Consider the following 13369-nt stretch of genomic DNA (forward strand, 5'->3'; position numbering starts at 1 on the left):
TTATTAATGTCCCTCACAAGCTCCCATAGCATTCTGAGGTGTTCTATCCGTTTTATTTACATGAAGGATTTAGTCTAGAATTGGTCTGATTCCTCACACCCGATGGGAACTAATTCAACAAACCCCGTATTGTTATGATGAGGAAGCATTCACCTTTGGAAGAGCTACAAAAAAGGACCAACTTCTTATCTTTGTGATTCTTATACAACAAAATACTTTTTTTGTGAAAATGGTCACCTCAACAACCACCGCTAATCTGAAGAAACCAAAAAAGACACAAACTGTAGTAAAAGCTGAGCGTAGTACTTGCTGTCCACGGTCTTAGAAACTCCATCAAATTATATTCTCACGGATAAAAAAGCTTGCAAGGAAGTACATTTACATACCTGCTAGCAGAGAGACTTTACAGTATAACAGGAAACAAAGAAACATGTCTGTGTATATGGTAAATGGCGAATACTTGTATAGTGCTTTCTACCCTCCTTCAAGGGCCCAAAGCGCTTCACAGTCACAGACCCATTCATGCATTCACACACACATTTATACACTAATGGTGGCTCCGCTGCCGAACACTGGCGCCAACCTCCCACCAGAGGCAAGTCGGGGTTCAGTGTCTTGCCCAAGGACACTTCGACACATGGGCGGGCAAGGCGGAGTCGAACCCGCTCACTTCTGATCAGGAGTCGACTGCCCTACCACTGCACCACGGCGCATGGTACCGCACCTGGTAGGATGTCCGGTGCTGGATTAGGGTACCAATACTGGGTTAGGGTTAGCGCCTTGTACCACGTCCGGGCCTGGTTTGCGTCAGGTATCGCACCTGCTACCGCGCCTCGTACCAGGTCTGGTGATGGATAAGGGTCCCGACACTGTGATAGGGTACCGGTACTGGTCGCATCCTGAGGACCAGTCCACGTACGGTACCGCATTTGATACCGCATCCAGTACCACGTCCAGAGGGTTGAGGACCCAGGATTTTACAAACAGCCAGTACGTCACAAAACGACGAGTTGGAGACACCCAAAATGTCAAAAAATTGACATGGATGGGTTCTCATCAATATACAATAAATGTGTTCACCACGCATACTCAATATCTAAGCCCTCTCTGGCTCATCTCCTTACTTGTATGACCTGTTGCACACAACATTTCTAGCCCATTACTGCACTTATTTGTACTGTTTTTCCACAAGCGTTGGGATTTTTATGGCCTGATGTTTTCAGATAAAACGCCTGTCATCGTAAGCTTGTCTAAATGCATCCAAAGTCAGTCGAAATTTCACAGATCGACATCTCTCAACTCAAAATAAACTGAAATAGGTGTGGGAAGGTGTCGGATTATCTTGTAAGCTGTTCTACATTGTAGTGTGGGGTCGCATTTCTGCTGTAAAACTGTTGCAATACTCTGGAATGCTTTAATCCTCCTGAAAATCCAGTTATGTCTTTTGTTAGACTTTTAGCCGGAAAAATAAGCTTCTTATCAAGTACCAAATTAAACTCATTGGAAGGATATTTCTGACAAAAAAAACAAACAGACAATTACATGGCAGCAACTCAATGAGTGACATGAAACCAGCTCAGATCAAGTCAGACTAAGATTTCTGGTCAAAATGATTTGCTGCAGTTCAAACCTAGCATCAGAATGGTTCTTGGTGCCAGATGGGCTGGTCTGAGGATGTCAGAAACTGGTAGGATTTTCATCCATAACGTCTCTAGGGTTTACAGAGAATGGTCAGAATAAGAGAAAGTATAAGCAGCGGTTCTGTGGGCGGAAATGTCTTCTTGTTGATGCCAGAGGTCAGAGGTGAACAGCCAGACTGGTTTCAGCTGATAGAAAGACAACAGTAACGGGTCATGCACAAACTGGATATAAAGCACACATCTTAACCATGATTACCTTTAAATTAACTAAAAACTAGATATACTAAATCTAAACAATATATTTTGTTAAAGTGAAAAAGAGCAAGATAATATCGTACCATTAATAACAATAAGATAAAATGATCTGGAGGGCCGGTTCTGGCTCCAGGGCCTTGACTTTGGCCTATGTGGTGTAGGGAATAGTTTTTTTTCTTTTTTTTTTTTTAACACACTTTGTCAGTACCAACTGGTCATTGTTACATTGCTACAGCCTACTTGAGTATTGTTGCTGACCATGTCCATTCCTTTATTACCACAGTGTACCATCTACTGATGCTACATCAAAATAGAATCATCTCAGGCTGGTTTCTTGAACTTGAGGAATCCAGATCTCAATAGAATCCCATAGAATAATGATTGGCATCATAGAAGTGTTGTCAATAAGGCTGCCATAATTAGTCGATTAATCGACCACTAATCAACTATTAAAATAGTCGACGATTAATTTAATAGTTGATTAGTCGTTACTTGATATATGGAGTCAGAGTGTAGTAAAATTGATAGTTATAATAGCATTATGCTAGCTTTTTGGACTATTTTGGCATTTATTAAGGTTCTTTGGGCTATTTCGAAGTTTAGCTAATATTTTAGCTACATGCTAGCTCTTTTGGCTAATTTAGGATTTTTTCCATTTTTAGGCTAATTTGGAGCTTAGCTAATATTTTTGTTGCATGCTAACTATTTTGGCTAATTGAGGATTTTTTTCAAATTTTTAGGCTAATTTGAAGTTTAGCTGATATTTCCGCTGCATGCTAGCTGTTTTGGCTAATTTAGGCTTTTTTGTTTTTTTTGGGCCAATTTGGAGTTTAGCTAATATTTTAACTGCATGCTAGCTATTTTGGCTAATTTAGGCTTTTTTGTTTTTTAGGCTACTTTGTAGTTAAGCTAATATTCCAGCTGCATGCTAGCTGTTTCGGCTAATTGAGGATTTTTTTCAAATTTTTAGGCTAATTTGGAGTTTAGCTGATATTTCAGATGCATGCTAGCTGTTTTGGGTAATTTAGTATTTTTTGTTTTTTAGGCTACTTTGTAGTCTAGCTGATATTTCAGCTGCATACTAGCTGTTTTGGCTAATTTAGGCTTTTTTCTGTTTTTTGGGCCAATTTGGAGTTTAGCTAATATTTTAAATGCATGCTAGCTGTTGTGGCTAATTTAGGCTTTTTTAAATATATTTTTAGGCTAATTTGGAGTTTAGCTAGTATTTTAGCTGCATGCTAGCTGTTTTGACTAATTGAGGCTTTTTATGATTTTTCGGCTAATTTGGAGTTTAGCTAATATTTTCGCTACATGCTAGTCATTTTGGCTAATTAAGGATTTTTTTCAGATTTTTAGGCTAATTTGGAGTTTTGCTAATATTTCAGATGCATGCTAGCCATTTTGGCTAATTAAGGCTTTTTTGTTTTTTAGGCTACTTTGTAGTCTAGCAAATATTTTAGCTGCATGCTAGCTATTTGGGGTAATTTAGTATTTTTTGTTTTTTAGGCTACTTTGTAGTCTAGCTAATATTTCAGCTGCATGCTAGCTGTTTTGGCAAATTTAGGCTTTTCTTTTCATTTTTTTTTTTTGGCTAATTTGGCATTTTACTAATATTAAGCAGGCTATCAACTTCAGCGTTTTCAGCTATTAGGAATCTAATAGGATGCCCATCTAATAAGCATAATCTTTTTACTGATTGTATATTTTGTACATTTTTTGTAAATCATGTAAATGGCAAACTAAACCAATAAACCTAACTATCAAACTATCAGATTGAGCCATTTCAGCTGTCAATTTCAGCATCTTCAGCAATCAGCACTAGCATCTTCAGAAGCCAAATTCAGCTTACAGCATTCACACTAGCATTATCACAGGTAATGCTATATATCTAGATTTTAGTTAGTTTAAAACTAATGATGGTTAATATGTGTGCTTTACATCCAGTTTGCCCATGACCTGATTAATGGGAAAAAATAATAGGTGATTAGTCGACTATTAAAATAATTGTTTGCGGCAGCTCTTGTAGCTGACAAATTTGTGATGCTATCATGCCAGGATGGAGCAAACTCTGAGTAATGTTTCTAGTAAATCTATACCACCAGGGATTGAGGCAGTTCTGAAGACAAAACTGTGAGTTATTTACTCTGTAGCTGCAGTAGGAAAAATCCTGACATGGAAGTCTTGGATCAGACTGCACAGCGATTCTGTATCTCATCCATCTGAACTGTCTCTGCTCTCTGAGTCAACCCTTCATTGTAAAGCAGGAAGCGAGCAGATGCTATGACCTCACATTTCCAGATCTGCTCCTTCCACGTACCAACAGACATATTCTCAAACAGAGATCAATAGGATTGGATCAATAGGAATAGCAATGACTGATATTAGAGCAGGCATTTCATTCTGTATCCATTTCCTTTTATAGGAAACAAGTCAGAGCAAATTACGGCTGCGTGCATCACATTTCTGTCCTGCAGCAGCGACACAAGCAGCGGCTCAGGTGTTTGTTTGGAGAGTCGCGAAACGCCACGAGCAACTCTCACACCGAGGCTTCATTAAAAGCTGCCAGCGTGCTCACGCGCAGCACAACAACCCTCCATCCACACATGGCGTCAGGCCTAAAAATAACCCAGCGCTCCCACAGGCTCCACTCTTCTCATTACTTTACAAGGGAAAACTGTCGTATCCAAGACAACCGTGAGGAGCTCTCTGCCTCCTTTTTCCCCGGCGCTTTGCCATGGCAACAAGGGAAAATGCGTAAAATAATAATAAGATGGAGCTAAAATTGGGTCTATTGATAGCTGCACTTTAATCTTAACGTTTCAAACCTCAGGAAATATTTTAATTTGAGTCTTTTTTTCCTGCAGCTTCTGGGGGGTTTAATGATTAATCTTAATTGTATTTACTTTTTTCTTACTTCTCATTTAAAAATGCATTAAATTGAGTCCGTATCTCGACTGAACCAAGGTCACAGTTCTGTGTGAAGCATAAATTTGCACCTTTTTATTCATAAGAAATTGTTTGAAACCACTGAGCTGCAAAAATAATGGATTTTAGAGAGAATCGTTATAGTTCTATGTGAAATATGTTCCCTAAAGTTTATTTTCTTTACTCTTTATCAAACTTTTTCTCGTTAAATCCCAAATTGATGCTTAAAATGTCATTTTTTAAGTTGAAATTGGAAATAAAAATAAAAGATTATTAGTATTTCATTCAAAAATATCATACTTGATGTGACACAAAGATGTAGCACGACTTGATCTGGCTGTTTTTGTGGGTGAGTTTAAGAAATCTCATGTTTTTACTGCCTACAGGTGAAAGGTTTACAATAAAGAGAGTTTATAATCATCAACCTGATGGGATGTCGAGCAAACATCTCCGCTCTTTTGTTCTAAAGGTCAATAAATATGCTTAGAAAGTATTATTACAGCTATTATCTATTAGGACGGTCATTTTATTTCTGCCTCTAAACAAAATCTGCATTTAAATGAAGAAAAACACTGAAGTTTTTGGCTTTTTTTGGGAATTACTTTAATTCTACTAGTCTTTACTCTCCAAAATACTAAATCCAAAACCTTTTAGGTTAAAAAAAGTCAGATTTACTGATCAAATTGAACAAAGGTGTAAGTTTAATCAATAAAATTGTATATTTTTAGGCTAAAAAACTCTCTAAAATCATCTTTTGATCAATCTTTAAAGCGTTCCAGTGGTTTTTTAATTAAAATTATGCAGCTTTTAGCCAATCTTGTGCCACAAATAAGCTCTTTTTCAAACGTCATTTGTTTAATCTGCTTCTTATTCACAGTCATTTGAATAGAGAAATTCTCAGAAATGAAATTTGAAGCTTCATTTTCACCATATATATCCTCCATCATGGGAAAAATGTTAAAAAACACAATTTTCATTAGAGTGGGTCTTTAGAGAGGAATAAAAAAATAGTCTAAAAGTTGCTACAAATTGAGAATTCATTCATTTATTTTGAATTTTCTGGATAAATATTGCTTGGATTGAGAAAAAAAATGATTCCAGTACTGAAAATGATTAAAGCATTAAAATATTTGATAAAATGAGACCATCTAGTAATTACAAATTGGATTTTAGGTTTGGTTTTAATTTTTTCAGGATTTTAAGTTTTGTTCTTCTTCAGTTCAGGATCTGATTCTTTCAGCTATTTAACTACCTTCAGTTATTAAGCTTTTGGTTTCAGTTACACATATTCAGACCTTCTTCATCACCTTTTCCGTTTCCCTGTCTTGATTTTTGTCCCACTTGAGTTCTGTTTGTTCATGACATTTTTACAGCTCCTCTGATGTAGAACACTTTCACAAACGAGTCGACGTAGAAGAAAAACCTCAAATCTCTTTGTGGGACCCACATATAAGTCGTAAGACCCCAAAATCTTAGGTTCCAGATTGACCTCAACTTCACGTGCGCCAAAACTCGGATAATTTCCAGGAAAATGACAAAAAAAATCAGGGCAGCTCAGAACGGATTCTTGGAAGCTGCAGTTAACTGTGAAATACACATTTCCTCTAAACCCCGTTTACCAATGTGTGTGTGAGAGAGAAAAAAAAGGCATGAAATACAAAAGGTTGTTTAAGCGTCTTCTGTTGTGCTTTTGGGTCATAAAAAGACCATATGTGGATTCTTAATGAGACTTTTAGCACATTTATTGGAAAAAGAAAGCCTGAATTTGTCACAAATGTGAAGGCAGGAAACAGTGAAACGTCAATTTTTAAAAAGAATTGCTGATATTTTTACTTAAAATTGAAAATAAAGTACTTTTAAATCTGTTTAAACTACGATTTCATACAAACCCTTGAATGAAAAACGTGAAAAAACCTCAAAATATTTTTAAAAAAGCTCCTTAAAATAAATCTCCAACTGAAAGCTGCTTATAATTAAACTCCTAGAGTGGGAGTTATGAATAATGTATTGTAAGTTTACGATTCCAAAGAGATGATCTCAGAGGACTCTTTCAAACCAACAATATTCTACGACTGTTCGGTTCATTAGTGTGGGCGAGATTCCACCGTCGCTGCGCTGCCAAAGGGATGAAGTCTGGGCCCAACAACACCATGAGGAAACAAATATTTGACAGCCGCTATGAAGAGCAGCTGCAGCGGCTGCAGGGATTAGAACCGTCACCTCACAGCAAGAAGGATGACAGGTCCAGATCCCGGCTGGAAGGGTTTAAGGGCAATCGCCATGGCAACGAAACGTAAAGTTGCTAAGATAATTAGTGATTATCATGTTCCTGTGGCCTTCTTCTTGCAAATCAAAGAAAATTAGGCTTAAAAAAGTATTTCTGAGTATTTTCTACTTCAAATTGTTGTGAATCAGGAAAATGTTGTTTTAAAAAGATCATATTTGTGATGTAGAAAAGACCATAAGTTTGCTACAAATAGACAAATTGATCTATGAACGCTTTTTTTTCCTCGTCAGAGCTGGAATCTGGATCAAAACGCTCACTTTTGTTGCACTGATAATGTTAGGTTGGGGTCATGAGGGGAAGATCCACAAAACACAAAGATGTCCCACTCTGACCAAAATCCGCAGAACCAAAAAGAAAATAAAAAAACCAAATACGGCCACAGCTGTAACACATGGGCTAATAGGAGAGCACTGTAAACAGAGAGCTCTCAGCAACAAGGCGAGGAAGAGGGGGTGGGGGGGATGGTCCACAACTCAGAGGCAAATTTCTAATAAAATCTGCAGAAACTATGTCCTAGAAAGCAACAGTTGTTTGAATTCTGGCTATATTGTAATTAAAAGATCACTGGGAACTAAGGATGTAACGATTCGTCGTGAATTGGTTAAAAAAAAATGATTTAAACTATTATTCATCATTGCAGAAAAAAAATTGTAAAAATCGGTTTGTCACGGCCTGTGTTTAAATTTAGAAATGCAGAGCTGATGACATTTCTCCATGCAGGCTCGCTTTATTCTCTTCATCTGCACATCCCTCCTGGGAAATTCTCGCAGCTCCCTCGGATTTAAAAGTTTTACATGTGCCAGTCCCTCCAGGATTTCGCAATGTTGCGATCGCAACTATTAACGAGAATTCAAGCAAACTCCGACTTTACATTTTCATCGCAACAGTCGCGCAGCTTTGCGACTTTTTCCATTCTGACAGCAGCAGTCAGGGTTGTGTTGAGCGGTCCATCACATGGAACACAACATGAACCGAATATGAACGGATTTGTGATCATTTCAGTATTATGTAGAATTATTTATTTATATTAAAAAGTAGAAAAACAGACAGTTTGATGTAAGGGGCAAAAAGAAAACATACTTGGCCTTAAAATACCTTTAATTCATTGTGTTGAAAGAAAAAATAAATAAATAAAATCAGAAAAAAATTGAAATTGTGACATTAAAACCATGAATTAAATCAAGTGAATCGTTACATCCCTACATATAGGTCATTCCATCTATAAATCTAATGACAAACAGCTGAAGCAGGTAAAAACATTTTTTTACCTTTTCGATAAGATCAATACATATGAATGGAATTTCACCTGATTTAGGAACAGTTCCTGACCCATCAGTACCACTAGAGCACATAAAACATATGAAACTTCTCAATAACTAAAAACAACCTAGTTTTTCAAACCTCTCTGCCCTGTTTACCTGGATTAAGTGAGTTTAGCCAATAACAAGAGCCGAATTAGTGAGAAAACAAGAACATTCTCCCTCAAGCCCCAAAGTGTTCACTAAATTCTAACTTTTTACAGCACGATAATCAGGGTTGCCGCATATATCAATGAAAAAAAAAGCGTAGATAAAACGGAAAAACATCCTGGTTGAATCAGGACCACAAACTAATGTTGTCCTGTTGTCCATTAGCAAAACTATTTTTTTCAACCATTATTTTGTATAATCGTGTGAAAAAAAATCAAATTCATATTTAAAAAGTTCTAAAATCTTCGATAAATATTAAAAACACATGATTAAAACTTATTCAAAATGATATTTCCATTTAAGCTTTTTATTTATCCATGTTTTTATTGCAATTTTTTACTTTTTTTCTCCTCATTGATGTGCCAAAATAATCATAAACAAACGTATTTAGATTAAATTTGACAACACATGTTAAAATATTTTAATAAATAACCAATTTATTCTATCATTAAAGCGTTTTTGTCATAAACTGTCCATATTTTTGATTATTTTCACGCTGAATCATGGTCTGCGCATGCGCAATGGGGACGAACAGGTGAATTCATCCAGTCTTTGTTATGAATGTTATTTTATTTATAGTTATTATTATATAAATTAGTCCAGCGATGTTTAAATGTATATTAAAGAGCGGTTAGATATATAAGGGTGCCATTTTAAAAATAAAATCTACGGAAACGTGAAGCGGGGCCATTTAAAACAATATCTACGGGGAGAAAAATGGTCCAAAAAGGTGCAATCCCGTTAATTAGCTAATAATTTAATGGAGGACACCTGAAAACGAACTGATATGATGAACACCTTTTCTGCTCGCGCTTAAATCTAAATGAGGTCCACTTACATAAGTCAAAGGCGGCGCTCTGTCAGGCTGAACGCCGCTCACCTGCGCGGTCACCTTTCTCCCCCGGCTCTCCGAGCTGCAGCAGCGGCGGGTCCGTCCGTCTGTCCTCCGCAGTCACTTCCACACCACGAGCTGCTATCTATCTACCTGCTACAGCCGCGCGCGCCCAGTCACCAGCAGCTCCATCCAGCAGCTGGCTGCGCAGACGCCGAGTCCGTTTCCCAGGAGACGACCAGCAACCTTTTGTTTCTGTCAAATACGTCTCTGGTTCCTGCTGAAGTTAACAGCCCGCCCGCTTGCCCGCGTGCCCGCGTCGATATCCGAACCCCTTCAAGAACCCGCGCGAGCCCAACTTCCCTTTTATTTGGTGATATGTCGACATCTAGTGGCAGCTCATGGAACTGCAGCCAATAAAAAACACTTCAAATCCACTTAAATCTTTATTGTAAAGAGATTATTTTACATACAAGAATTTATTTACAAATTTTGAGAAAAGGACAAACATTTACTGACAGCAGCAGACAAACAGGATGAGAGAGAAAGAAATTTGCATGCTCATTAAATAATCAAATCTAGAGGACTTGTCCAGTAGTGCAGGGTAGAGTTGAGCTCATTTACCACGGTTCAACGTAGTCAGACCTGCAAATATATGAAAAAAAATTCAAAATGAGTATCTTAAAATATAGAGCTGTTTTTGACAGACTTTGGGAACTAAAGTGTAGCTTTTTTCTGATCTAAAATGATATTTTTCTGTGTTTTTCCTTTGTGGGATAAAGCTGGATTTTCAGAAATCCTCATACCGGGGCTCAGCATCTTGACTTGAATCCGCCCCAAACAGCAGCCAAGCCGCGGCCTGCTCAGGGGAGGATCTCTTCCCGTACCTGTGGAGAATCAAACATATGGTACCAGCAATCAAACTATTGTGCGTCGCCAGACGAGGCCTGTGACCTTCCCATCCAATCGCTCTGAATTTCAATCAGCGAGCTGTCAACAAAGTAGGTTAACTGCAAACACCCTGCCGAGGTTTTGTCCACATGCTGCCAATCTTTGCAGCACAATCACAAATCAGAGGGAGAATTATTACAGAGATAATGCAGCTTTTCTTTACTTGGATGCTCCACTTTTACCGTTTCGGTTTATTCCAGGGAAAGTGGGCTTCAGTTTGTGAGGAAGAACAAAGACTTTCAAGAAGGTTCAACCCATTTAATAACAGATTAGGAATGTTAAAGCGCCTTTCAGGAATATTTGGAAGAGCCTGAAACAATTAAAACGTTCCACCATCCGTCTGCCTTTTGTTTTCTGCAGAAGATACAAGAAAAAATATGCTCTTGCATTAAATAGATGGAAGGAATCTGACTGAACAAAGGATAAAAACACAAGAAACTAAATTGTATCTTAAAAATGTCCAATAAGAACCCTTAAATATATTATTTTACACTATTTTTCTTTTTTTCATCAATTTTTTTTTCACGATTTGTACCAAATTTGGTGATAATTATAAACTTTCTATACAGAAAATGCTCAAATGTATTTAATTTTTAATATTTTTTGAAAAATGCAGATATACATGAAAATGTTGGAGGATTTTTTTAAATTTCCGTAAAACTCATAACTAGTCAAATAAAGAGAAAAAAAATTGCCATTTTCCCATTATTTAAAGAGTACAAAAAACTCAAATTTATTTATTTTTCCACATTTTATATTTTGTTTTTATTCTTACAAAAGATGATTAAAATGTGTGAAGATTTAAATGAAAATCCATAAAGCAGCAAGAAGACCTTCTATAAGTTCTTATAACTAATCAATTCAAGAAAAGAAACTTTATTTTTTAGTCCCTTTTCTATTATTTGAAGAATACAAAAATAGTCAAATATATTTAATTTTTCCACATTTTTTAAGTTTCTTTTTAATTCTTACCTAAAAATCATTCTCTAATATCGAAATATTAGAGAATTTTATTTTTATTTCAATAAAACAACAAAAAGACCTTATATAAATAAGTTTATATAACTGGTCAATTAAAAAAAACATTTTTTTGTTTTATTTCAATTTTTTGAAGAGTACAAAAAAAATCACATTTATTTATTTTTACACATTTTTTATTTTTTTTTTAAATATTAAAACGTTGGATTTTAAAAACTGTATAAATACACAAAAAATACCTTCTATAAGTTTTAATAACTAGTCAATTAAAGAAAAAACTTTATTTTTTATTCTTTGAAAATAACAAATAAATATGTAATGTATAATGTTTTCACTTTTTTTAATCTGTAAAAAACAATAAAATGTAGGAGGATTTTTTTAAAAAAGAAAATCGATAAAAAAACAAAAATACCTTTTATAAATAAGCTCTTAAACCTGGTCAATTAAAAAAAAACTTTATTTTTTTGTCTTTTTCCTTTCTTTGAAAAATACAAAAAAATAATCCCAATTATTAATTTTTTCACATTTTTGAAGCTTTTTTTCATTCTTACAAAAAAATGCAGATATATATGAAAATGTGAGAATCTTTTTTCAATAAATCAACAAAAATACATAATAGAAGTTCTAAAAATTATCAATTAAAGAACAAAATGTTCATTTTTAAACCCTTTTTTCATTTTTTAGAGATATATTTGCTATATAAGCATTAATTAAGTAACAATAATTGTATTTTTGAGGCAATTCATGTAGTTTTTAAGTTTAATTTGATCATTTTGAACTATTTAAAGAAATATATTTAAAGGGTGAGAATAGAAAAAATAAGTTTTCCTTTTTTAAATATTTTTTTAAGGTGCATTACTGATAAACAAATGTTAAAATGTATTTTTTGTTAGAATACAGTGTGTATTTAAGGTAGTATTTTTTAGAAATCCAATCAATTAAAACCTTAAATCAATTAAATTAAATATTTCAGGTTTAATAAACTGAATAAATGATTTAATGAATCTCTAAAATTGAACTTGAATCTTATGATGTGTTTGGGTCCAAATTGACCCAGGGTCAATTTGGACCCAAACACATCATAAGATTCAAGTTCAATTTTAGAAGATTAATTAAGATGTGATAAAAAAAAATATAGAATGAGATGAAACTATTAAATTAAATTAAAAAAATAGAACAAAATGAGAAAAACATAAAACCTCACCTCTGCCTGGTGATGAGGTTGACATAATGCCGGACCGCCGCCTGGTAGTTCTCCCAGTCCTTCGGTGACGCGTTGCTCCCGGGACTCTCCGGTTTGGGCGGGTAGGCGTCCGCCAGGCTGCTCAGACACACGAGCAGGCAGAGCACGAGCGCGGCGAGCATCGCCCACGACCTCAGGATTCTGGCCATCGTCCTGCGGAGACACTAGTGAGTGGTTTCTCTTGGAGATCAGAGAGCAGGAGAGTTTTGGGGGAACTCACAGCTGGACTGGTGTCTCCGTGGATTCTTCTTCCTCTCCTCGCGGATCTGAGGCTTTTATAGAGCCACGGACACCTGACGCGCGCGCGCGGTTGATTACATTATCAGGAAGAGAGAAAAAAAGTTCGTTTTTTGTTTGTTTTGGGTTTTATTGGGGTGGAATTGACTCTAAAGGAGTCTTGGGTCTGTTTTTTTTTCAGCTTTAATGATGTTTTCTGGGTTTCAGCACCACGGACAGCGACCATCACAGCTGTCATGAATCCGTTTATCAATCGATATCTCTGGAGATTATATCAAAAATACACTTAGGATGACTTCTGGTGACAAAGATTTATTGATAAAGTTAATCAAAGTCAAAAAAGTAATCCATGTAATCTAAATTTGATTCAAAAGTCACTAATTTTTCACTTTTTCATATTTTCCAACATGATTTCTGTCCACATAAATATTTAAGAATAAATACTTTTATTTTAATCATTTAAAGTAGTCCCTTTTTGTTTGTCTAAGCTAGTTTACTTTAGGGATTTAGTTACTTTTAAGTATTTAGTTACTTTAGAGATTTAGTTACTTT

The 13369-nt window shown here is 35.7% G+C and overlaps 2 protein-coding genes across 4 annotated transcripts in view; both read right to left on the bottom strand.

Annotated features, from left to right (window-relative positions):
• Window positions 1-9745, bottom strand: part of mpp2b (membrane protein, palmitoylated 2b (MAGUK p55 subfamily member 2)) — a 68826-nt gene extending 59081 nt beyond the window's left edge. For 2 of the 3 annotated variants that reach the window (XM_024285778.2, XM_024285775.2), the window contains exon 1: window positions 9415-9745. The gene's annotated coding sequence lies outside the window, so the exon portion shown is untranslated. The remainder of the gene's footprint in view (window positions 1-9414) is intronic. The other variant, XM_024285776.2, reaches the window with a different exon arrangement.
• Window positions 9746-9841: 96 nt separating this feature from the next.
• Window positions 9842-12915, bottom strand: LOC112153899 (peptide Y). The gene is made up of 4 exons (XM_024284361.2): window positions 12801-12915; window positions 12542-12733; window positions 10215-10295; window positions 9842-10053 (listed from the first exon to the last, which is right to left on the bottom strand). Exons 2-4 carry the CDS (start codon window positions 12727-12729, stop codon window positions 10029-10031), a joined length of 294 nt encoding a protein of 97 aa, XP_024140129.1. The 5' UTR covers window positions 12730-12733; window positions 12801-12915; the 3' UTR covers window positions 9842-10028.
• Window positions 12916-13369: the final 454 nt, after the last annotated feature.

Source organism: Oryzias melastigma, linkage group LG19 (genome assembly GCF_002922805.2).
Source record: "Oryzias melastigma strain HK-1 linkage group LG19, ASM292280v2, whole genome shotgun sequence".
NCBI lineage: Eukaryota > Metazoa > Chordata > Actinopteri > Beloniformes > Adrianichthyidae > Oryzias > Oryzias melastigma.